At 45.0% G+C, this 25,753-nt stretch overlaps 2 protein-coding genes across 2 annotated transcripts; one reads left to right on the forward strand and one right to left on the reverse strand.

Moving 5' to 3' along the window:
• The first annotated feature begins 4,478 nt into the window (after positions 1-4,478).
• On the forward strand, positions 4,479-21,350 carry LOC107189613 (proto-oncogene tyrosine-protein kinase receptor Ret). The gene is given in 19 exon segments (XM_015578177.1): positions 4,479-4,530; positions 11,852-12,076; positions 12,662-12,789; positions 13,056-13,191; positions 13,578-13,834; positions 14,415-14,586; positions 14,652-14,749; positions 15,612-15,886; positions 15,966-16,172; positions 16,668-16,839; positions 16,841-17,000; positions 17,084-17,186; positions 18,277-18,448; positions 18,680-18,984; positions 19,656-19,845; positions 19,916-20,045; positions 20,287-20,488; positions 20,594-20,772; positions 20,872-21,350. Coding segments are annotated over 19 exon segments (3,573 nt in total). The 3' UTR covers positions 21,282-21,350.
• Positions 21,351-21,678: 328 nt separating this feature from the next.
• Positions 21,679-24,781, reverse strand: LOC107189611. The gene is made up of 9 exons (XM_015578176.1): positions 24,671-24,781; positions 24,507-24,567; positions 24,229-24,390; positions 23,917-24,147; positions 23,537-23,848; positions 23,347-23,448; positions 23,101-23,255; positions 22,606-23,002; positions 21,679-22,516 (listed from the first exon to the last, which is right to left on the reverse strand). The coding sequence occupies exons 1-9, from the start codon at positions 24,761-24,763 to the stop codon at positions 22,302-22,304; spliced, it is 1,728 nt and encodes a 575-aa protein (XP_015433662.1). The 5' UTR covers positions 24,764-24,781; the 3' UTR covers positions 21,679-22,301.
• Positions 24,782-25,753: the final 972 nt, after the last annotated feature.

The following is a 25,753-nucleotide window of genomic DNA, read 5'->3' on the forward strand; positions in this document are numbered from 1 at the left end:
ACGGCGAAACAGAGTTCTGTACTAACGAATTTTCTTTTTTAACTTTATTTATATCAGTCGAAAGGTGTACAGTTCGCTTGATCTCGGATTCGAGGATATTGGTGCTGTCGTAGCATGCGAATTTTGAATTAGCAATCCATCAAGTATGCCATAATTGCGCTTAATCTGCCTTCGTATGGGTGTATTATAATCGTTCCGAAAGTTCGTGCTCTTTCCGATCATTGCTTTCGGTTATATATATTTCATACTATATATTTTAGCTAACTTTTAGCAAAGGAAAAAACAAATACTTCGTTTTGTTACATTACAAGCCAATTCGCATGGCAAACTTGGAAACTGGACGAAGGAAGGAAAACATTTATGATGCGATGTACAAACACGTAGGGTAAGCCTTAGATCGGTTTCTTCTGTGACGTCCAGAGTTTTGTGATAGAATAATGATCGAGAGCGAAAGAACGCGGTTTTAAAAATCAGCTCGAGCGAGCGTACCGAAGAGTATATTCACGTATCCGTCGATTAACAAAAAACGAAGACTTTTTTTTATTCCGTTTATGTTGGTGATTTCCATGAAGCGGGAAGTTATATGAACGCTCGGGAGGAAGGGAGATATTTAACAATTCCATTTATATTTAGATAAAATTACATTTCTTTTCTCCGCCATTGATCACAATTGGAGTGAAGCTGGTTTTGTCAATTCTTGTAAAATACGTACTAGACTATTCAGTTTTATACATGTGACAGATAAATATTCTTTCAAGGCATATACCTATATTACACATAAATTGTAGCATATTATAATGTGAACGCGTTTCTTCGTGTACGTTAACTGTATATACGTATAGATAGATATATAATTGAAATTTATGATTTGTACATATATATAAACGTAAGTCTCTTCCGGAAATTTAACAAATTCGCATGTTGATTATCCTTTCCAATCAGCATGCGGTTAAAGAGAAACACCGACGACATACTTTTCTGAAGTACAGCATCAAAATCAGAATAATTCTTTTTGTGAAAAATGGCATTTCATTATGAATAAGACGTCTCGGTTATGTTGCTATCGCCAGAGTTGTTTTTCCCCATTCGAATTTACTGATGATTCGTTTCAAATGGAATGCCTCAGGCGTATTTCTCTTTCCACTATAAACAATGAAACTTGTAGAACGAGGCTGGCATTTTGGGCAGTGCCTAAAATTCATTTCGTCGCTCTACGCGAGCAACATTTCCTTAAAAAAAGAACTTTGTATATGTATGTGTAAGTAGGTAGCGATCATCTAATCGACACCGATTAAATGGCTTTTTTATTTCGGTATACGATTCAAGTGAATTGATCTGCTCGAAAGTTTCCGAAGTGATATTATACTTACAGTGAACTAGCAAACGGTGGGAGAGGATTTTATGATTACACGTTAAAGTTGGACAGAAGTATTAATTGAGCTATATGTTATGTATGTATATGATGGTTTATGAGTGATGCGTTTCGGGCTTGATGTAACATATTAAGATATAACTTTAATGCACTTGGCGGTTCAGATGTTCGATGTATGTTTACGGGAAAAATATGGATAATGAGAAATGTATACTGCATATTATTAACATTACCACCATCTCATTATTATTGCTATTATGAATAAAGAATAATACAACCTACGTGGTCTGAAGTGTTGTAATTTTTCAGAATGAGAGACTATTAGTTTAGAGTATATAGACGCTCGATAATTTCCTGTTCGTTAATTGATTTGCGCGTTAATTTTGAATATTGAAGTTTGTTAATAATTTATTGATTATTTCAGATGTTCAGTTTTGATGTTTAATTTATCGATTCTAAGTTTCGTAAATAATGTTATTAATAAATTTATCGTTGAGTTCAGCCGTGTGTACTTTTATTTATAAATCGTTGAAATTCTAATTGTACATTATACATCTCACACACACGGGGTCTCTTCACATGTTTCGGGGGCTCCGTGACCCCACATTCTCGGCCCACGTGATCAAAGGCGCCTCCACCGGGGCTCCGTGACCCCACGCACTCACCCCACGTGATCAATGGCGCCTCCACCGGGGCTCCGTGACCCCACGCTCTCACCGTGCAGGGTCTATGGCGCCTCCACCGGGGGCTCCGTGACCTCACGTTCTCACTAGAGATGATGTGAACTGCTACTTGTGAATCACTCGTGATTCGATCACGTTCGTTCTCAATCACGGTAATTTTTCACAGTGATTCGTGATTTCTCGTGATCGTTTCTGATTGGTGGAGAAACCTAACAGTTCTTTACACGCGACAAATAATCTGTATATTTTATATTTTATATTAACGACATCAAAACAAAAATTCGAGTTATATCGTATAAAGTGAAAGAATAATTAGAAACAATGAAGAATAATGAATGAATTAATGATTATAAATTATAATCTACATGTTACCTAGCAAATCATTCTTTTAGAATTTCTTGTTTTTTCTACTGATTTTTACAAACACGTTTAAAGATTAATGACTTACGATTGCAGTGAGCAAATTCACTGAAGATAAAAAAATCGCAATCACGGTCGTGAATGAAGTTAAAGCATACTTGTAAACGCATACGTATGGTTTGACTGTTTTTTATTGAAAAATCGTAAGAAAATATACAATTTACAATGGTATTTGTATAAATTTAATAACAGTTGCTTTAAATACTACTTATACATAATACTACGTAATACAAAGTCACCATTTTAGCGTGGCCGACACAAGATCAGGTCGTTAACGAAACACAACGATTTGAAGCAGCTACTCGCTCAACGATTCCATCGATTCAAGTCCTGGGATGACGCAGCAAAGAGTATCGCCGAACTTAAAGAACGAGCCTTGCCCCTAACCCAGACAGAAAGGATGAATCTTCCTCTGAGTCAGCTTCCCTTCTGTAACCGCCGGGTGAGAACAACTTTGGCGACGTATCATAAAGAAGGTGGGGACTTATTCGAGCTTTGTGTCTCGTTTTTGCGCGTTTCATTCACACGCTCTTGCCGGAAATGGTCAGTCCCGTGATATAAATTTTCTTTACCGTACAAAATCGACATTTCCAAGCGAAATTCAAACAGAGCAATCCGGTTCAATAGCGAAACCATTAGTTCTCTTGAACGGTAACGTTGGTCGACGAACTCTTCCGTGGATAAGGACGTGGATCAATTGAAATGCACCCCTCGTTTTGCGTGTCCAGTTCTTAGCGTTTCGAGGGTGAAAATCTGTATTCCACCGCCGCAGGCCTCGCCCTCGCCACGTGGTTCGACGTTTCCATTTACCTTACGTTCGGACGATCTTCGAAGCGTCGATATAAAACCTCGTCGATCAGTTATAGGGTAATTATTACTTCGTACAGCTATCAATTATCGAATGAAACGTTCAAATAAAATAATTTCGTTCTGGCCGACGGGAAAATTCATTTTCGCGAAAAGCAAGCAAGTAATCCGCGTACTCGATTTTCGAGGAACGAGATCGCGTCGTTGTTCAGCCGTACCGTACGCACACGACGTGGATGCTCGATTGGTAAATAAGTATCGCGTGGTTGAACCGTGGAGATTTTCGGTACGGTGAAACGGATCGATACGAGCAACGTCGTCGATCGATCGTTTCAACGGAAACATTAACGCGTCGAGAAGTCGTGGAAAGGAAATAATTGGAAGCGGCGCGTGGCGAAAGGACTCGTGCGCCTCGTGTGCTCCGATGGGGTCGCGCCTATTCCCTTATTCCCCTATTCCCCTGTCGACCAGCAACCGTATACCTATACGTAGGGATTCTCCCTTGTTTCGAAGCGCGCGTACGGCACGGGGGTGCGCACGCGCTGAAAATTCTCTGATAACGGCGGGCGTCTCGACGTCCTCAGTCCTGGCTGAAACGCCGTAACGTCGCGACGCGTAGGTCGTAACGTCGATCTCTGGAACGACGGTCTGCTGTTGTTGTTATTCCTGCTATCCTCCTTCGAGCGTCCAGTCAGCGGTGAACTTTTTAAACAACGAACCGATTGGTTTCGACAGGATGAAATGCCTATTCGCAGCTGACGCGACACCAGCGATGACGAGATCCTCAGGATCGCCGTCCTCGCCGCGTTCACCGGCACCGAACACTCGTTCGTTAACAGAGTATAAGTCGATCCACGCGACACACGAATAATTGCGACGCAAACGTTCGAGGAACAGGCTCTGGAACGTGGTCGTTTAGCGCGGTACAATTCGAAAACCGATTCGAAATGCGCAGGCTGGTCACGCGGACGAAACTCGGTTCCCGTACGATTGTCGTTTCGGTTTAATTTCTAAACACGGCGACGCAACGATCGTCGCGCGCTGTTTCAATCGAAAGCGATCGACCCACGCGGGACTCGTAGGAGAATCTGAAATTGGTGATCCTGGAGGGACGCGGATGATGCGGACGAACCGAACGGAGTGATCATTAGCGATCGTTTCGTGCGCGCAACATTGGGTTAAATCAATCCAGAACCATGGTGCCTATTTTGCTGTTGCTGCTGCTTCCTCTGCGGACACCTGCCTCCGGTGAGTCGATATTCGCGTTTTGTCGTCGTGTTATTTTTATCATCGACCAGATGGATGTGTACATGTAATTCGCGGTCACAGCTGGCATTCAATCGTGGATTCGACGTGTTCCGAAAGCACGGGCAACGTTACCGATCTGCTTGGTTGCGCAAAGTCCACGACACTCGATTCCGTGGAGCGAATTAATGCGGCGTGTGGCATTGTATGGTAAAATTTGCGTGTCCGACCAACGCATTTCGATATCGGCCAGAGTGATCGTCGTCGCGTTAATAGTTCATCGTGCGTCGCGTTCGAAATTGCGCGCGACAATTTCTTGTTCGGTTCGACGATCGTCACTGTTCTGTCGGATGATCCGTTCGAAACAGGATATTTTCTTTGCCCAATGTTTCATCCCGTACGTTTTCTCGGGGTCAAATTCGGCAGGCCCGCGCGCCACCACGTGAAGGTTGAACCGATGACATTCGCACTTGACCGTAATCACGGGATCGCGATATCACGACGTCGCGATGTCGCGTGCAACAAAAGTCTCGCGTGATTCCGATGCAGGGGAAAATCGATACTGCCCTTTGGTCGAGTTCGCCCGTTCACTTGTACCTTCTCCGTGCCCTTTCCCTTTTTCTTTACGCACGAAAAAAAAACGAAGTGGAAACTCGTGTATCGCGACCTGTCGATCGACTCTTATCGAAACACTCGCGTAAGATCGAAGGATTCGCATGTTTCGCGATATTCGAAAAGTTAACTGAACGGTGAATTTGTTAACGCGCCCTTACGTTTCTTTTCGCTCGGGGTCGATTAATTACGCGACTTTCAACGCGCGCGCGCGCGCGCGCGTTTCTCGCGGAACACGCAAAGCGTAAGTTAATGAAGAAAAACACGCGACCTTTCGAAAATTGAACGCCGCGAATCACTCGGTTGGTTTTTGAGGAAACGATTCGAACAGGGAAGACGAATACGCACGTAAGTTCCCATTCGATGGGAAGGTTACTGTAAATCTGGAGGAAGAAAAAGCGTCCAGGTGGACAGGCCAAGAACGACGATTTCGAACCGTTCTTCACTTGGCACGTTTCCTCGATGGTACCGATTGTTCGCAGCAAATCTGCCGGTTTTCTGTATTTGTTACTCTCAGAAGAACTGTTTCCATTCACGCGCAAATTCTTCAGCAGAAAGAAACAAGCATGCACAGGTGAACCGGCCAAGAACGACCATTTCGAACAGTTTCTCACTTTGGACGTTTCCTCGATGGTGCCGATTTTTCGCAGCAAATCTGCTGGTTTTCTGTACTTTTTACTCTCGGAGGAACTGTTTTCCATTCACGTGCAAATTCTTCAGCAGAAGGAAACAGTCGGCTCGACCGACGCGTTACACGATAGCAACGGACGTGGATAGCGGCGAACACGACACGCTCGAAACACGAGTTCACCGTGCTACCGGTCGATAAAACGAACGAACGATACCGTCGCGCGTGGCCAGATCGACGCTCGCTCGGTTCGGGCCCGCATACGACACCGTCGTCGTCGTCTCGAATAATTAGGCGTCGAGTCTCGTATCCAGTCTCGAACACCGTTACATCTTCGAACGAGAATTACCGATCGAACACATATCTGGACTCCAGAGCGTGTTAAGTCCACTTTAACACCTTACTCTACGATTTTTTAAAGACTGTACACTTTCAAGCATTACTTTAACATTAATAATTTCCTAGATACAAAAGGAATATTGTCTTTAGGGCAAGTGTAACATTTACTCTAAATCTTAAATATTAATATCAATGAAACAGAATGTCACTTCGACTCAAAGAAAATGAATAGTGTACATGTTTATTAAATCCACTTTGAAATCGTCAATCACGTGTTTGACTCGATGTTATAATGACATTTTACATGATTCCTGTATCAAATATTTCACTCTTTCCGGTGGTAAAAATTATTTGGTTCTAAGTCGTTTAGTTTTGTAATATAGGCACGTAATAGTCTAAAAATAATATTGAGTTCACATTTTTAAAACAGTGAAAAGGTCATCACGTAGGGGAATTAATGCAAAGTTCACGAATTCTACGTATAGAAACTTGTCTTAAATCTATTCAATAATTCGAAGGTAGCGATCGTTTCTTGCTCAACTCTTACCGAACGGTTCCAAGGTTTTCGCACCTTTGATTTGCTCTCCTCCAATGTGTGACTTGATACACTCTGGTTTTGGAGTCGAGATATAGGAAGCAGAACTGCGCCCAAGCGTTTCCGCGTAAGATCGTTACCGTTATCGTCGAAAGGACGAGGCACGGGCAAGACCGTCGGGAGAGACGAGTCGCAAAGTCGAATGTTGCGTGCAACCCCGAAATCGTTAATCGAGACCGCCCTTAAAAGCGAACCCTCGGTCTCGTTGCAACCGTATCGGCGATTCCTAGTCGAAGAGAGAAACGTCAGAGGGTGGAGAACAGGGGAAAAGGATCGTGCACGAACCTACGAACGCACACCGTTCCAACGAGCTGACCACAGCCACGATATCGATTCTTACTTACCTTACCGATTAACGCACGTTAGACCATTCCTCGAGAGCGGGAGCGAGGACAGTTCGGGGCACGGAATCACGAGGAAACTGACCGGTCGTTTTCTCAATGCTTTCCGAATTGTTCTTTCGTCGAACACGTGTTTTCGATTCGTTCGAAACACCTTTCGAAACGAAAAACCAGTTCCACGAATCGAGTCCGATGTTTCTCGATAGGTTTCGAGTAGTTTATCGTCGGGCCAAAGAACAGAGAGATCGTCGGTGAACCGTGAGCCTGAACATCGCGATACATGGGTATTGAGCGTAAATACATAAGTATCCTGGTGCTTTTGCGATTGGAGTTTTTAAGGCTAGCGATTCTGTCCCGCGCGACTATTGCCGTCTAGTCGATCCTCCTCGCGTCCCTTTATTTACTCGCTGTACAATACCAACCATTCTTGTCTTGCTTATCGGGAATTTGATGGTTCTCGATATATCGGAATGACACGGCCTTTCATCGTTTCCCTTTTTATCCGACGATCCCTTCGAAAGACGTCGCAACAGAATTGAATCAAATCGCGAAACAACTGAAAGAGTAGTGTAACTTTAGGGGTGTCCCGTCTCAGCGGTCCCCTAATTCGTCGTAACGATGTAATTTAATCGAAAGTTTACCGGGAACAGCCTCGAACGAGCAAACGCGTAGGTAAACCAACGCACCAACGAAGTCGATCCCAAGGGGCTTTCACGGTTTTGCCACACCTCGTAACCCAAATACTAAAACTATCAGCAACCTTCCCGTTGTCGTGCGTTCTTTTTATTCTTCGAAAGGAACTCGCGAACGACCCCGGTATAACACACACGAACGAACGATCGATCGGTGGGTCAGCTCGATCTGTTCGTATCCTCAGGAAACTTTCCTTCTCGTTTCGCTCTGTCCACTCGACTCTGCGAGATAAAATCGAAACGCCTAGTCTTCCGTTCGTCCTTCCCGCGCGTCCTCACGCATTTTCCGTTCTCAGACGCCTAATTTGAAAGTCTAAACGGGGAGTCTCGCGGCCAGAGGATGGTTAGACCGTCGAGGAATCGTTTGTGGTCTTTTCATTCTGAAGGAGAAGAATTACGCGTATGCTAATATCGAGAGCCTCTTAAAGTCGACTTTAATCGAGTATTATACGAATCGAACAGACTGCGCGAAGCACGCCTGTGTCCCTCGCGTGCTGCATCTCAAACATTCCAACTTTTCAAGAACAGCGGTACGAGATAGGTTTACCGTTCGTGACAAAAAGCAATACTTATACAATGTGTGTACGTATCGTGGTCGACCGTTGGCCGTGGAATTCGCGCGATACGCCACACGAATCGTTCGGCAACCCCATTGGCTACTCGGAAATAAAACGAAACTTTGGATCGTGACCGATTGGTTAAATCGAATTTCGGGTAGATGACACTCGAGAGGAAAGAAATAATAAACGATCCGAACGCGAAACTTTGATGCAGTTAAGTTTAATTGTAAGTTAAGATTACTTTAAAAAACCCAATTTCCATGACGACGGCCCAGCCTGACGCGCAGTCTATGTTTCTATGCGCTATGGGAAGAAACGACGCAACGAAAAAGGAGATAGAGCAACCGTCGTACGTAGTTTGTCATCCGGTGTATCGTTTGCGCGTTGCATCCGCAACGTTATAACGCGAAACGTAACGTACACCGAGTAAACAGTTCATCGTCCGACACACGGTCTCGGCCCTTGTCAACATCGCTTAGAGCGTATAACCAGAATCGACCATCGCGTACGAGTCCCACCGGTGTGAACGCAACTGCGTAAACGTGTCTCCCGATGTCATTTACTTTTTAACGATCGTTGCCACGAGTAGAAACAACCCGTTTTGCGACTTTCAAATACTTATTCAAATATTGCGAGGATTAAGCGGAACGAATCACTCTACCGATCGATTCGTCGATGAATTTTTCGTTGCTGGAACGATACCGAATAAGTTCGATCATTTGGTCGGAACGTGTGAATTTACCGACGCGAATCGAACGAGCGGTTAGAGGGTAGTCGGTCCTTAAAAAGTGGGCCATGTTTACCGTAACTCTGATTAAACGCTCGGCACCTTATTGCCGGTAAAACTGGCCCGATGTGTTTGCCCCCTCCTCCCCCAACTCCCCCGGAGGTAAACTCGTCCGAGCGCCAAGAATGGAGCGTAAAGGGGCGAATTAAAGTTCGATCGTGTCCCAATAGACACGTATATTTCGTTTCACGAAAGAGTTACAGAAGACGCTCCGAGCATCGTTCGACCACGTAAGGCGATTAGCCAGACGAATCCAGAGGGGAATAATAAATTTTCTTTTCCTTGGATAGAACGAGTAACGGGTGTTCGAGTAACACCGACGACGGACGGTTTTAAGCGTACCCATCCTAGAAGTCAATAAAAATCAACCATGGTTTTAAGAAGGTCGTAAGTTGTTTCTTGGAGCGTTCAACAGTTGGTCGGATCTTTCCACGGGGTGTCGAAGTAATCTAAATATAGTTAAGCTATTTCCGAATTCGTTGAGTCGGGAAGCGTGCCGCCCTCGGGTCGTAGCGGAAAAGGGAGGAAAACGAGAAAACCGGGAGACAATTTAAGGAACGAAGCATAACGAAACGAACCGGCGTGAAAAGGGGAAACTCGCGCCGCGCCGTTATTTGTCGATGGCACACGCGCGCAGGTGTTCTTTCCGTGTGGCTCCCCAGTCCTCCGTAAGTACAGTGAGGCCCGTCGTGGTCGGGGTCCGTCTTTAGTCTCCGGTTGTTGACACAACCGTCGAGTCTGATCGCGGCCAACAATTTTCCAGCATCGAATCGAGAAAAAAAAAAAAAAAAAGAGGAAACAGCGATGGAAGGAACGGTCGAGGGACGAATCAATTTACACCGTTGGTAGAACGATCGTGGGAGTTAGGGTGCACCCCTCCCCCCCCCCGGTTTGTTTGCGTCTGCTTGTGTCTGCCCTGGGCCGACCCTGTTCCACGTGACCCCAACGCGGAAGGTCCTTGCCGATCGGCGACCGAGAGGGTTGTGCAGAGTTGTATGGCTGCGCGTATCGTATTCACGGTCTCTGTTTTCGGGAATTGTAACTCGACGTACGAATAGGGTTTCCAGGTACAACGATCTCGTGCCTGCGGACTTGACGCTAGTTCTATCTGTCGAGCGTTTTTCTACGCGTTTCGGCGCCGGTTCGATCAGTCGTGAACGATTCAGTAACGATACAGGTCATTGGAACCGAGTCGTGACCCGAATTGGAGATATACAAGGGTGTCCCAAAATAGGTGGAAGTTCTAGAGAGGGTTGTAGATCCTGGGGTGATTCGAAACAATTTTTTCCTTAGCGGAAAAGTTCTACGAGGCTTTGTTAACGAGATATTAAGGAAAAAGCACCGACCAATCAGAGCGCGAGTTTGCCGGCTGAACTCCCGCGGTAGTGCGTAGCCAATGTTACCGCAGGAGCTCGGCCTGGCGCTCTGATTGGTCGGGGTTTTTCGTTGATATCTCGTTAACAAAGCCTCGGGGAAGTTTTTAGATGAGGAAAATATTACTTAAAATGACCCCAGGAATCGTCCCTTTGAAGAACTTACAACTATTTTGGGACACCCTGTATAGATGCGTATTTCGGAAAGGTTGGATTATTTGACACATTTTCTCACAATATTCTTTCTTTGTTTACGTCTGTTTTGTTTTACGTTATTCTAGCATCTGTTTTTCAGGAAACATTCTGTTCCTTTCCTCTTTCTCCGCGTTCCTCGATCTTTTTTTTATAACAAATGCAATCTTTTCCACTGCGCTCAGTGAAATTCATTGACAATATCGAATGTTAAAATAATATCGACTGTCGACACGTACGTGTTTTCTGTATTTAACTGTAGGTTCGCGTGACCGATGTCCCGTGGTTGCACGCCCCCTCGTTCACCCTCGCCATCGTTCTCGCCCACGCGTTCGTCGCTCGAGAGAGATCCACCACCGAAATATCCTCGGTTTCTGGCCCCTTTTACGAAATACGCTCTTTCGTTGGTAAACTCACAAACGGTCGAATCGTTTACACTTTGTTCTCTACTTTCCACGTTTTCGTCTCGCGAACAACACCGCTGTACTCGATCGTAAACAACCGGTGATTCCGAGCACACTTCGCGATTCGGCGAAGCAACGTTCGTGAACCAGAGCGAAAGCGCGACTTAAAACTGGGACACGTGCGCGAGATCGTCGGACAAAACATAACACTGGCTTTTGTATATCGATTAAACGAGCACCTTGACACAGGTTGTATTCCACGAAACTGACCGTACCTGAAGCTTCACCGTTGAACTTTACCTCGACGCAACACGTCAGAGATTGGGGGAAAACGTTCATTTTCGTAATCCGAACGAATTCGTTCCTGGCCATGAAGAAGCTTTGGACCAGTTCTGCGAATTAAACGAGTAACCTCGTAAACTGCGATTCATCGGACGTGAAATACGTGACTCGCGAGAGGAAGAGCTTTTCTTCTTATCTAATGGAAAAATGGTTCGCGGAGGCGGCGAAACGGTTACTGGCGTGGCCTCGCGAAAACTTTCCGCCCTGTCTTTGGTCTTGATCGGTGCCCTCGGTTCGAGTTGTTGGAAAGAAAAAAAGAAGAAGGTTCTAAAAGTTTCTCCTCGAATATTTAGTACGCGATGAATTGTCGCGATAAAATTTGCGACGGCGCGAATGTTTCGTGTTTCACTTTTGCTGTTCCACTCGTTTGGTCGTTGCCATTTCAGCGACACGCCGACATAGGAAGACACGTCGCGGAAAATTACCCCCGAAACCACGCAGCGCATGTGTTTGTTTCAGAATTATACTTCTCGCAGTCCGATCTGACTGTCAGGATTCCGTACAATCAGCGGAATCATGGAACCTCGTCGTGGAACCTGAAGCTGCTCGAACTTCGAACACTTCGAAATAACAGAACGGAACCGAAGAACGTCGAATACAGCGTCACTGTGCCTCGCGACGATACCGTTTCGATAGATTCCGAAACGAACAGTCTTCTGCTGCTGCGTCGACCGCCGAAGAGAGGTAAGGCAGCATTCTTCGAGCAACGACTTCGCACGAACTGTGATGCACGGTGATGCCCTGGTCGGGGGTCTGCTTTCTAAGGTAGAAAGGCAAGCCTGTTTCGTCGTTTGCCGCGGCCCTAAAGCAGGGATCGGCAAACTTTTTTTTGTAAAGGCCCAAATAGTAAATATTTTCGCCACTACGAGCGTTATAGCGCGTATTTTGAAATTGTAAAATCTATTCTTAGCTCGCCGGCCGTACAATAAGTGTGACAGAGACAGAGCGAGAACCGATACTCGTTCTGTCTCTGTCACACGTATGTACAGTGATTCCTCGATGAATGCGACACGAGCAATTGCGCTATTCCCACCACTGGGGGAGTCCAATCAATCAAAGCAGAGTAAACATAAGCTAAGCAGAAGCTCGGCTTCGGATAAAAAAACAAATTTATGAGGGACTGAAAACATTTCGTTGTCACGAATGCTCTGAAGTGGACCAGAGTACGTCGCACTCATCGAGACATATACATAAACGACGAAGCAGGCGGCTTGCCTTTAAACCCTAGTAAGGAGAGAATTATTCTGTACCGTTTCTGTGGTTGCGCAGTCGAATCTGGATATTACACGATCGTGGTCCTGGCGAAGGAGAACCCGGCCGGCAACGAAGCCGTGTTGGAGGTCAAAGTTCATCCTATCCTCGTCGACGAGCGAATCAATTGCACCGACTACGTTCAGGTAACCATCGACGCCTTCTGTTTTACGTCTGACGTCAAAACAGACACTTGGAAACAGGGACTTAAACCGGTATTATGCAATTAACTGAAGAAAACTGAAATAAATACCGGTACTTTTCCGGTTTCTATAAGGGTAGGGCTTATATAGGGCGAATGTACAACCGATAATACCGGTATTTTACGTGTTGGTAGAAGTCCCTGTTGGAAAATCGCAGACCGATGAGATCGACCACGATTCATTTTTACGTAACTTCGTTCCTGTTGCAGGACATGTGCTTCTGGAACGCGTCGAGGTACAAAATTTACGAGAATCAACCGAGCACGATGATCGGTACCTTCGGACCCGACGTTTACAGCGACGTTTGTCCCAGCTTTCGCGTCACCGGCTACAAGCTGCTAAACGGCAAGTGCGAAACATCCGTTTGTTTTTTTTTCTTCTTTAGTGGTTCACCCTGTATAACTACATACATACACTGTATATGAATTTTGGTTCGCCCGACACTCGGCCAATTAAACGGCTCGAGCTAGAATCCAAACATCCCGACACGGATGACTTCTAGCTCGCGGAAGAATTAATAAGCCCGTTCGGTGGCGGAACGAATCCGGCAGTTTCTCGAACCACGAGAACTCGGTGGCCGCTGTGATTAATTGATAAGCCGACTCGTTCGAGCGCGCGCACATATCCAGTTTGCTCGAAAATTTATGCCACCGGATTCCCCGGAATCCACGGTCGGCGAAATTTCCGAAGGAAAGAAGATTTCCGACGAACACACGCTCGATCGTTTTTAGGTACGGAATACTTTTACGTGGCGAAGAACGCGTTGTACGCGAACAAGTCCCTGGACAGGGACACGTTGGGCCCGCCTCCGAGTGGTCCTGGACCCCGTATTAAAATTCAAGTTCAGTGCGTCGTCTGGGAGGAAACCACTGGTATACAGTACGCACCGATCAAACATCTGGACGTGGATATTCTGGATCAGGACGACAACGTTCCCATCGCTCAGGGGAACGATTCCGTCGTGATAACACTTGGAGATTTCACCGTGGTGAGTTTCGCAGCCTCGAATACCGACAAGTATCGATTCGTCGTCGAGACGACCTGGCCCGGCACGATTCGATTTCACGATCGTGTCAACTTTCTGATAAATGGTCGCGCCCGTTCTGCTTACAATGAACCGAAAAGGCGACGACGTGCTTAATCAACGTCGCATCGTTCTCGGGATCGTTTTCGGCATTGTTTCGCTGAACGGGCGCGAAGAGACACGGAAACGACGAAAGAATCCCGAAGAAAGGATGGAAGGATAAGCGAGAGGTGGAAGAAAAATGCCCCCGGGCGGCCTGATTTTGATTAAGCTCCGATCTCTTTTCTTCCTTCGACTGTCCGGTCTCTGTGGAATTGTGCCTCGGGCTAGGCGCGAACGCGTTTTTCATTCGTCTCCACGCACTTCGTGTTGCCTTCGCGCGATTTCCTTTTCCCCATTGTACGCGACAACCAACCAACGCGCTCGATGTCAGGTGAAGCTTTCAAGAATGTTCTGTTAAATTTTCAACTAAATTTATAATTACTAAAACTTTGCGTGATCAACCTTAAATGTTGCTCGCTGTTATCGTTGTCTCGTTCGACAGGGCGACAAACTAGTGGACGATAACAGTTTAATACTGACGGACGCGGACGCGGAAGGCAGCAATCGGTATGTCGTTCACATTTTGGGAGACACGCACAACGCCCTGAACATCACCTACAACACTCTACAGATCGAAGCTTCAAAAGGCGTCCCCTATACCGCGATACTTCCCAGTAAGTCTTCGCAAGAAACGAAGAATCAAATCGCAAGATACACGGTTCGAATTATTTTGTTACAGAGATTTTCGCGAAAACCACCCTTCTACCAAAATCTCCGTATCGCGTGACGATTCAAGTACAGGACGTGTATCTACTTCCGGAATACGGAGAAAACACGGTGAGTACCGAATAAGTCGAACGCGTTCAAGTTTTCGTGGAATCGAAATCGGTGCCGGAACACCGTGTCCTCGCGAATTAAATTTATTATCCCCGTATCGTCGCAGACAAAGAAACCGCTACCAGCGAGGGTAGATAACGCGATGAAGGACTTCCGACGGTTTTCAACAGAGATTTCGCGTCGAACACGGACTGATGAAACCACGACGAATTTAATTACTGTAGTCCCTTTTCCGCGTGCTCTCAAAGAGAATCTCTTGAAACAGTCTTCGCGAATAACCGGTGTTTCACCAGACAGAAATCCCGCTCGAGTGGACGAGCACAGTCGAGCAAGGTCGGCCCGTAGTTCTTTTGAATCTCGAGGAAACCGTCTCGATAACGAAGAGACGATTAAACGGCACCTTGTACCCGTTCGATTGTATTCGCTGGTATGATCGCGTCCTGTTCAACAAATTAGATACCGAGCGCAGCAAGGACGGTCGGTGGGCGCGGTTTCAACCCCGGATTTCGCGGAGCGTGTTAAGCGGGAATTAATGGGGATCGTTTTGCGTTGAATATGCGCAACGTTCCTCGCGTGGGCGGAAGCCTCTTATTATCCTTGGCTCCAAACTTCCGATTTAAACGTTTCCCGGAAATCGCACACGTTGGGTGGACCGAAAGAATTTTCAAATATTCACCGAATCGTCCACGTAGAACGACTGGTATCACGGTACACCCTCTTTCTCTTCTCTTTAACTATCGATTCATCGCGGTTCGGTAAGGTCTACTGTCCACCAACAGTGACAGTAGACTTAAACCGAGAAGAAACGATTAAATAAACGGCTAAACAAACGATTCGACGGTTCATCCTGAACGGATGATAGATGAACATCACGCTAACCTTCTACGGACCGGAGCATCGAACGACCACGACGACCGTGCCTTCGGTGCCGAGCAGACAACAGATTTCCTATCCTTCGAGCGTGAAAGTTGCTCGAGTTGCTACTCGTTACTCGCGAGTGGCGAAACCCTCGAACGAACCGCATCCCTCTCTGAGGTTTAGCATACAGGGCTCGGCTGCGTTCGCCGTCACACAGAAAGGAGGTATTATCTACGTGGCGGATGAACAACTCCTCGACACAGAGCCGAACAATTTGGTGTAAGTCTCAATCGCGGATTCCAAAAATCGTCCCCAGTTCGTCCTCGAAAAATGACCACCATCCCTGTCCTAATTTCAGGCTCAGGATCAAATGGAGCGGAAAGGATCGCGCCGTCGTCTCCTCGAAAGCCATACGAATCAACTTGGCGGCCGTGTCTGCTTCGAAACTCGACACGTGCAATCGCACCCAGTCCGAGCAGGAGAACGAACGTTTGCACTCCTGTGCGAACGCTGAAACGCCGGAGGTTTGCGAATCGAGCTGCGGCGTGGCCAGCGGGCTCTTCAGGTGAAGTTTCGCTCTTATTTTTAACAGGAACAACGATCGCAGTTTTCTGTCATCTATGCTTCTATATCCATGGTTGTGTACCAGAGATGGGCAAATTCGTTGTATAAGTAAAAAATTTCGAATAACGAATAAAGAAAGTAATTTCGAGCTATTAAATGTGGAAATTCTAATTTCTATAAGAGAGTACACATTCGACAAACAATTGTTTCATATTATTAACTCGTTGAGGCACACGATTTTAAAGAAAATAAAAACCCTGGTTGCACAGAATTTTTTTTAATATAAAAAAAAATTAACTTCAACTATTCGAGGTGGGTTAAAATATATCCCATCACGCATAAAACTCTAAGCAAAAGGTCGGACATTTTTTAACCCACCTAACCCTAAAGAGTTAACTGTTTAACGGTTAGGATGACGATCCCATATATTACTCGAATATAATTGTGCCCAACTCTGCCGTGTACCTTCCTGACCCTTCGGGAATTTTGTCTTCAGCAAAGGCAGCTTCTCGGGGCAATGCGTGTGGCGATGGAACAAACGTTCCAACGAAGCTGCGGTCATGTCGGATCATTACCCAACCTGTTCTCCTGACTTGACTCACTGTCCCGACAACCGATGCGACGAACTCGAAGAGCTGGATCCCCGTATATGCCCGCAAGATTGCATCATTGGGAACTTGCGCGTGCGACGATATGCTGCAGTGTACCTGCAACGTCGACCGTTTGCCGTCGCGGAACGATAACTCGGGTCGAGGCAATAAAGACGGACGTGACGACGGTAAATCAAGAGATCGAGAGAACGAGGTTCTTGTATCTGACGCTCGAAAAGGTATGTGGAATATATTCGCGATATTTTACACTTCCGATTCTTCTTTCGATCTTAAAAGTCCGACACACCGAATTCTTTCCCAGCATCCGGCGGACCCTGCGGCCCCTTTTGCATGATAGGAGCGATCGGTGGTAGTTTCTTCGTGCTGATCGCGATCGTTGGCTCCTTCGTCACGTCGAGATACAGGTAAACACTTCGCCCTTCGAAAAACTCCCAACGATCGAGCGTGTCACGATCGGTGCGATGTTTTGCCGGGACAAAAAGCACGCGGATGTTCGCAACGACAGCTGGAAAGTCACAGCTGGGCTGTATCGGAGATAATTCTCAAAACTAGCCCTTTGTTGCGGGCAGCCGTCGATCGATCGATCGACGAACGAACAAACTTCCGATAGGAAAACACGGGGCTGTCGCTCTCGAATATTTCGGGGACGCGCGGTAGATACGCTTATCTAGGTGCACTATCGATTTCTCTTGAACGCGACCATTCTATCGGGCAACCGGTATACTTTCTTCTATTCACCGAGTGATGTCATCCGACGTACGTGCCGTAAAACCGATCGAACAGAAACCATTCGAAAAGGTGAAAAACGACTCGAGGACGACACTTCTACCTTCTTATCATCGTCGACGTACCGAACGGCAAGAAGCGTCCCAACAGCGCGCACCAAATTAAAAAACTTTTCCGCCGTAAACACGTAAGCTACGTTACTTTTCGTGGAAGAGTGTTGTGGTATCATACGACCCGGGTTACAAGTAAGGTGCACTAAAAACGTTTATGAGATACGGTCGTAGGACCGATTCAACGCGTTGAAATATTAACGCTTAATTGAAACGACAAAATCACCTTCTTGGAGAACAATTACGATTTTATTGCGTGTCAATTGGTTTAACACTCTCGCGTTTAAAAGCCTTACTTATCGTCTGCAAAGAATAGTCGAACGGCACTTACGCTTATCGAACGTACGGCTTTTCACGCGCTTTCGAGTAGAAATGATAAAACGATACACGAACAGATGCTGTGTATAGAAGTAGAAAAGGAGAAACGAAGAAAGTATTCCGAAGCGTTTGTCCGCCACGCCGACGCGAAATCAATCTGGCTTTTACATATACATGTATACGTCCCCTGCCCGTAGCGTCCTCGGTTCTTCTCGCTTTCTATTATTTGCCAAAAAAAGGAACGTCAAATACGAAATACGACCAACAACGATGCATCTTTTAGCCACGCTTATTCTGATCAAAGTACTTTTCATTCTTCCGACATCGCGGGAATCTTTAGAATGGCCGCGAAGGGAGCTCGTCGAGACGGCAAGCGAAGAACAGCGAATGGCGACGCGAACGGAATTGGTATACTGCCTTCCGATTACATAGATCGAGGAGACGGACTGCTGATCGGATTGGACACCTTCACCGCGGCGAACCGGCACCTCTTACTTCCGAAAAGCTGCCCGGTAAGTAGTATCATATATTTAAATTCTAATCATCAATATCCACCCCTGAACTTCACCGAGAAATTAATGTTTACACATTAATATTTTATTATAAATTTCCTATTGCGACTAAATCCATACTGTATAATATATTGATGTAACTGTTTCTAATCTTATTTTCATTCATTGTTATATATGTATATTTGGTTTATACCCGTTAAATTACTAAATAAATAAATAATGTCTCGATAGCCGGATCCAAAATGGGAATTTCCACGGTCGCGACTAACGATCGAACAAGTGCTGGGCGAAGGGGAGTTTGGACGCGTTTTGCGGGCCAAAGCGATCGACATCGGCGGAGGAACAGGTCCGATGACCGTCGCGGTGAAGACGTTGAAGGAGAACGCTTGCGCTTCGGAGCTTGCAGACTTGCTCTCGGAATATCAACTTTTGAAGGAAGCGCAGCACCCGAACGTGATTAGATTGTTGGGTGCATGCACCACTCCCGGAGCGCCAGTCTACCTCATTATCGAGTTCGCGGAATTTGGTTCTTTGCGGTGAGTATCTAAGGCTTTTTTTTCTTATTCCAGTCTAAGATTGTTCTTCGAGAAGGTTTGCTTGCCGTCGTTCTGGCCGTTCAGTGACATATCGAGACGGCGACGGCAGACCGGCCGTGGAATTTCGTATTGTGAAATTCCGTCGGCGTCCGGACGATAACCGTCGCGGTAATTAAATTCTTCCTGTGTTTAGTGTTTTCACGGAACGCGTGAAAGCAACGCGCACGAAATACCTTGCCGGGTGCAACATAACGTTAAACGATGGCACAGATAGGGCACCGACCGTGCCGATACGACGTCCAGTTCTGTACCCTATACAGGGTGTAACAAAAATGTTGGAGGACCCGAAAATGGGAGACTCGTGAGGTGATTTGAAACAAGTTTTTCTTTAGCAAAAATGTTATCCGAGGCTTTGTTAACGAGATATTAATGAAAAACTCCGACCAGTCAGAGCGCGAGTCTGCCGGCCAAGCTTCTTGCGGGATTTTTCGTTAATATCTTGTTAACGAAGCCTCGGATAACATTCTTGCTAAGGAAAAACTGCTTTCAAATCACCCCACGAGTCTCCCATTTCCGGGTCCTCCAACATTTTTGTTGCACCCTGTATGGTTAACGTGAGTCTACTGTAATCCGATATTGCGAGAACGATGATCTATATACGCGATTTGCAGGAACTACTTGAGACGTAGCAGACATTTGGAATCAGACGGAAGAAACGGTGGAGGTTGCTTGTCGTTGTCCAACGCCGACGAACAGTCGCGAGTCGCGGACGTATCATCGACGTACACGGTTACGCCACGCGACATCCTCTCATTCGCATGGCAAATAAGCAAAGGGATGGCCTATCTTGCCGACATCAAGGTACATAATCGGACAAGTCGACAATCATTCGCACGAAAACGAGATTAACGAATTTAATTCCGACGTGTAGCTAGTTCACAGGGATCTCGCCGCCAGAAACGTGCTACTCGCAACAGGAAAGGTTTGCAAGATCTCCGATTTCGGTCTTACGCGAGACGTGTACGAGGACGACGCGTATTTAAAGCGCAGTAAAGGACGAGGTACGTGGAATTGTCCGTATAAATATAATGTACCAAACGTGTCGTCCTTTTCCCGTCGGAATATTCGCGGAAAACATTCGTACGGTCATTTCGAATCGATTCGAAACGGCTCGAGGTTGTTAAGCCAGTATGTTCCGGCCTCTCTGTTCCCACTCGTAAATCTCCAAGGATTTGCGGAAGAAGAACGCCAGCGAGTCTAAATCCCTTCGTTTAATCCGAGACTTTACGATTTGCCCCTTAGTTCCCGTGAAATGGATGGCACCCGAATCCCTGGCCGATCATGTGTACACCAGCAAGTCGGATGTTTGGAGTTTCGGTGTACTTCTCTGGGAATTGGTGACATTAGGTGCTTCCCCTTATCCGGGCGTCGACGTGCACAATCTGTACAATCTGCTTAAAGCCGGATACCGTATGGAAAGGCCGGCGAATTGTTCGCCGCAATTGTAAGCGATACTTTAAACACTGACCAGTTTGCGAATCGTCGCGAACACGGTAAAATTCGAGCGCGCTTGATGTACCGTCGACGACCGTGATTGATCTGACCGTAGGTATAAATTGATGGTGTCGTGTTGGCATCAGGAACCAGGATCGAGGCCTTCTTTCAGAGAGCTCACCAGTCACTGGGAGAAGATGTTGGAGGACAGCGTCGAATACTTGGATTTGAATCCGAGAACTGTCGACAACCGGTCTTACTTCGCTTCCCTTCACGCGTTAGACAGTCCAAGCAGTGAGTACATTTGTTCTCCTTATGACGTATTCATCCGCCAAAGAAACCAACCTATACGCGACGTATAATGCTTGATAATATTCGTCGATGCGACAACAGGTTCCGGCAACGACGAACCCGACGACACCGAAGAAAAAACAACGACTTTCGCGAACAGTGTCGTCAACTACCTCGAGAAACCGTCTTCCGACACGGTCACCAAATGCGACAAAGTCGACAAGCTGCATACACTTTGGCAGGAGCCTGTCACATTTTTCCCCGTTACCGAACAACGGAGCAAGCCGAAGTACGTTAACGATCAACGATCGAACTCCCGTGTCAATCACTACGAAAGCCCGATCAAATTCCGAAATCCGAGTGTCACGAGCGACAGCGAGAACGATTTGGCTACGCCGACCAACGAACGTCCGCAATCCTACATCGACATGGAAGGCAAAAAATGTTTGGAAACCGAAGATCTCCTTGTATTTACCAGTATAAACGATAACAACCGAGGCGAAGATAAGTGAACGATTCGAAGGTGAACATTAACGAATTCTATGTTGCGATAGAAATGAATCGAACGATGACGCTAAAGAATTTTCGATTGTAAACTATAGTAACATGAATTGTGTAATGAAAAAACTTATTTTTATGTATCAAATATCGGATCGTCTATCGAGTATAACGGACAACTGTCTGATTCGCCTAGTCCTGTAGATTCGTTTGATTTTCTATGTAAACAGTACGCACCTTTCTACTCTTATACTCTTACGATCGGAACACATAACGGCAGAAACGTATGTCGTATCTTTCGATGCTCCGATCTTTCTGTGCTCCGTTGTTTAGAAAAAATTTCGTTCGTACGAAGTCATCGTACCGTTTAACCTTTTACAATAAAAAAAAGAAGAAGAAACAATCAGATTAATCTTATATTGTAAAGCGTTTAAGCTTCGAATAGAACGAAATGCATTTTTCTTCGAGCACGTGCTTCCGGCTTTCGAGTACACGTTACGTGGATATAGTTTGCGCAATATTGGATAACGCGGACTACAAAGCGAAGATTTCGATAACCGTCGACGCGCGCAACGCGAAGATTACTGGCAAATGCGTCAATGTAATTATATTTGAACAAGACTGCGTATCCATAACACGTCGAATGAATAAGTCACTTTTGTATTTATGTATAAAGCAGAGAGCATTCCATTACATTAGTTACTTTGCGAAGGTTGACTAGTTTTAGCAAATGCGCACCACCTGAATGTAACTGTTACCGTGCCACCGTTACTTTCTTGTACCAAATATATTCGTATATATAAATTCACAATTGTAAATCGTTAACGAATGGATGCAAACACTTACGGTGACGAATAATTGTCCCGTTTATTAAATCGATATACAGGTATATAAGACATCCTATGTCCATACGAAATCTGTCTTGCATAAACAACTATACGACGTAGGACTGGTAAAAGCCTCGAAATTCAGTCTCACGCAAGATAAATTTCTCGCTGAACGGCGATGAATAGACGGTACTTAAAAGTACGGAATCACAAGTTCAATTCGTCGATGCAAAACGAGCCGGTGTTTTTCAACAATGATTTAGCGGTAAACGTCGCATCTCCATCCGGTTCGTTTTCCCCGAGCAAATTCAACTCGTTGATATTTGTCGCAAATGTTTGAGATACTACGTTACCTTTCGTTGCTATCGATATAGGTCTATGTTTCTCGGGCATTCGCTCGGATTCGGACGTTAAAAGATTTTCTGGAACATTAGCGCGTAACATTAAATTTAACGTAACGTGGAATGATTGAAAATTAATTGGAAATCCGCAAAAGAAAAAAAAAACTAACCAGTCTCCCGTGCTTCTCTCGTCGAATTCGCGTCTTCCTCGAGTATCTCCAGTTTCGCTAACTTCACGCTATCTAAAAACTCCTTATCGGACACGGAAATGCTACCGACGCGTTCCATTTTGTGAATAACTTTTACGAGCTTGGGCAGCTCTTTTGGTAAACAGAATCTCGTCATGTGCCTCGTTTCTTCGGGCATGTCTTCCGGCTTACAATATGGCAGTTGTACAATATAATATCGTTTGTCTCTTTGACATTGATTTTCTCTCACTAACTTTAATAGATCGTTGTCGTTATCGCGGTAAATGAACGACACGGTAGGCTTCTTTGGTGGCGGGGAAGCGGCGACAAGGACAACATCCGCGCTCGGAAAAGCAGCGTTCCAACAATCCCTTAGATCCTGCGTTAACGCAAAATGGGGACACTTGAAAATTTACACGAAAAAGTTGCTATCGTACCTAACAGAAATTGTTATAGGCGGTTGTCTTTGCTACTGACTTTTCCCGTGGCGTCCGTAATCCCGAGCATGTCTATTACCGTTACATTCGAATTTCTCAAATATTTGGCTAGCTCGTTCATCGCGTTGATATGCGTTAGACGGGTCGGTGAATAGATCAACAAACAGGTAGGTTTTCGTCTCCGTTTCGATCCCTCTATAAACGTTTACGCGTGCAATACACGAATAGAAGTATAATTCAGGCATGAAATGAATCGTCGCTAAAGCAGTTAGTATTGTTACATTACCCTTTCTGTACAGCTTGTAAAGATGATAAAGAACGTACAGCATCACAGGCGGTATCCAAACTGTACTGATAATCATAATCAGGAGACGATCGGTCGTTTCCGCTGTAAATCATAAAATTCGACGTGCAACCGATCATGCAGCAAATCTGATCTTTCTCAATATGTATATGTAAATATTTTTCTTGCTTACGTATAATAATAAGCGGCGTGGTTGTGTTCACGCATCCATTATCTCCGCAATCTGGATGTATGGCGGAGACATTGAAGTAAAATTCACCGGTGAGAGCGGTAAAGTTATACCCGAAAGTTAGATGTTGGTTACTCGTGGTCGACAAAACATTTTTATACTCGACTGTGTCAGTGTTCCTGTTTATCAACCAGACTTTGTACTCCGATACGTTAAAAGATTCTGGTAGACCCTGAATATGCAACGAAAGGAGAGGCGCGTACGATACATCGATGTATACAAATGGAGTGTACGCTTTCACGCTTACACCTTCTCCTAGGACGAGAAACAATAGGATGGTAAGTTTTTGGCGATGCACGATGATCGCTCGCTTGAAAACTCACCAGTAAATTTTTGTCGAGGAACATTAAAAATATATCGCTTGCTGTAGTTATACGTTTCACTAATTACCAGAATATCTAGCTGGTAAGGAAAAGATTCAAACGAGTTATTCGAAAATGGGCAAGAAACATATAAGTCCTTTGGTGCAGGATGTGTTTCATTCCCATACAATACTATGTGTCTACAAGCTGACTCGTTTGGATTCAACAAGTTCTGATAACGTGTGATTAACCCTATATCATTGTAAAAGAGACTGACATTTTATCCTTTGACTCATCATTATTTCAGCAATGTATTCTAATCTAAACGCTTACCATGAAAACTGGCATTAGCCAAGCTTAAATTGAAGGCAGTTACTTTCACCTCAGATTTCTCAGTAATGTATTCCTTATAAGTATACGCACGTAGGGTAATTTTGTCTGAATCTGGATTTGAAGCTTTATGATGGGAATTTTCAAACGTGAGCTTGGTGCAATCTATTAAAATAAATTGGTTGTTATCACTTTCAACCTTCGTTAACTTAGACCTATAGTCGAACAATGCACTTAGAAACACTTGTTACTACTTAGAATGTATTTGCTTATCTCTATACCTTCTCCCTTTTGGACCTTTGTCAGTAGACACTGGAAACCAGGTATTGGAGTTAAGATCGTCTATAATAAATAATTACAAATTAGCAAGACTTAATTGTAACTGCTAAAAATTTATATGGAATCGAAAACGAGTTCGCAGTTTAGAAAAAGAGATCAACATTACCGAGTTCTGACAGTAGTCTGGGTAACAGTCGAGATGTCCAACGCTTCTGCCAAAGAAACAAAGAAGTATCGCCAAGTTGACGATGTTCCACATTGTAACGTTGCAGTTGCGAATCTGAATGTAGGCTTTGTCGAAATTAACATATTTACGTTACACTACGCATCAACTTTCTTGATAATAGGCGATCTTTCATTCTCACAATATCACACACTCTAGATTTTCCAACACTAATCGACGCAACGTGTCTGGAGAAAAAAAACACTGGACGCTTACTGTCACAAACTTACGTGAAACGCCTTCTGTCGTGAAAAAGTGTAGTTAACAGTCGTTACCATTCAAGGTAAATAATACGTCAATATTTCTTCACCGGTATAAGAATATTGTTATGTATGTATGTATATTTTATCTTGTTTGCGTTTTCGGAGACTGTCTCACATAGTGGCAGAAATTTTTCTTATGATTTAGAGACCGTTAAAAGCAGAAACGTTCTATGGTGCCGATACTATAGATTCCTTGGGCCATGAAGTCCCGCAAGGTGATAAGGATGGTTCCATCTCGGAAGCTTTGATAGTACTATAGAAAAGAGGTTGTGCACTGTGTAATGAATAAAGGCTTCTATTAAAACACAGATACATATAGCGAACTGTACCGACAGCGAACTAGAGACGACTATACCGCACACAGTGACTTTCTCCTCGCTACTAACACGAGAGAGTGAGACACTACGGAGAGAAAGAGACGGCAGTATCCGCTCCCTACAATACAACGAAGCTACCACCACCATGTGTCAAGAACAGTGTATTAATTTATTAAGAGCTTGCATGTTTCACCGCAGATGGCATTACGTGTTTCTAACCAACAACGTTGTATACAAAAAATAAAATACTAATAAAAAGTACACAACATCTAACAATTGTTAATACACAACATCAGTTCAGGAGATTTCAAAAAATAATAGGACGCCTTTGACAAAAGTACACAAAAACATTGAGTAGTATCAAATGTCACGACATATGAAAGATGTTTTGAATGTCTGTCGATGCTTGGTCTGTTGGATTATAAGAAACGACTATCAGAACTTAA

The sequence above is a fragment of the Dufourea novaeangliae genome, unplaced genomic scaffold (assembly GCF_001272555.1).
Source record: "Dufourea novaeangliae isolate 0120121106 unplaced genomic scaffold, ASM127255v1 scaffold165, whole genome shotgun sequence".
Lineage (NCBI taxonomy): Eukaryota > Metazoa > Arthropoda > Insecta > Hymenoptera > Halictidae > Dufourea > Dufourea novaeangliae.

Excerpts from the sequence above, each read along its gene's own strand:
- LOC107189611 (XM_015578176.1), bottom strand. The coding sequence starts at position 24,763 with ATGTGGAACATCGTCAACTTGGCGATACTTCTTTGTTTCTTTGGCAGA. Across the intron at positions 24,148-24,228 it reads GGCTAATGCCAGTTTTCATG|GGTTAATCACACGTTATCAG; the intron begins GTAAGCGTTTAG and ends ACAATGATATAG. Across the intron at positions 23,449-23,536 it reads CACGCCGCTTATTATTATAC|CGGAAACGACCGATCGTCTC; the intron begins GTAAGCAAGAAA and ends TATGATTTACAG.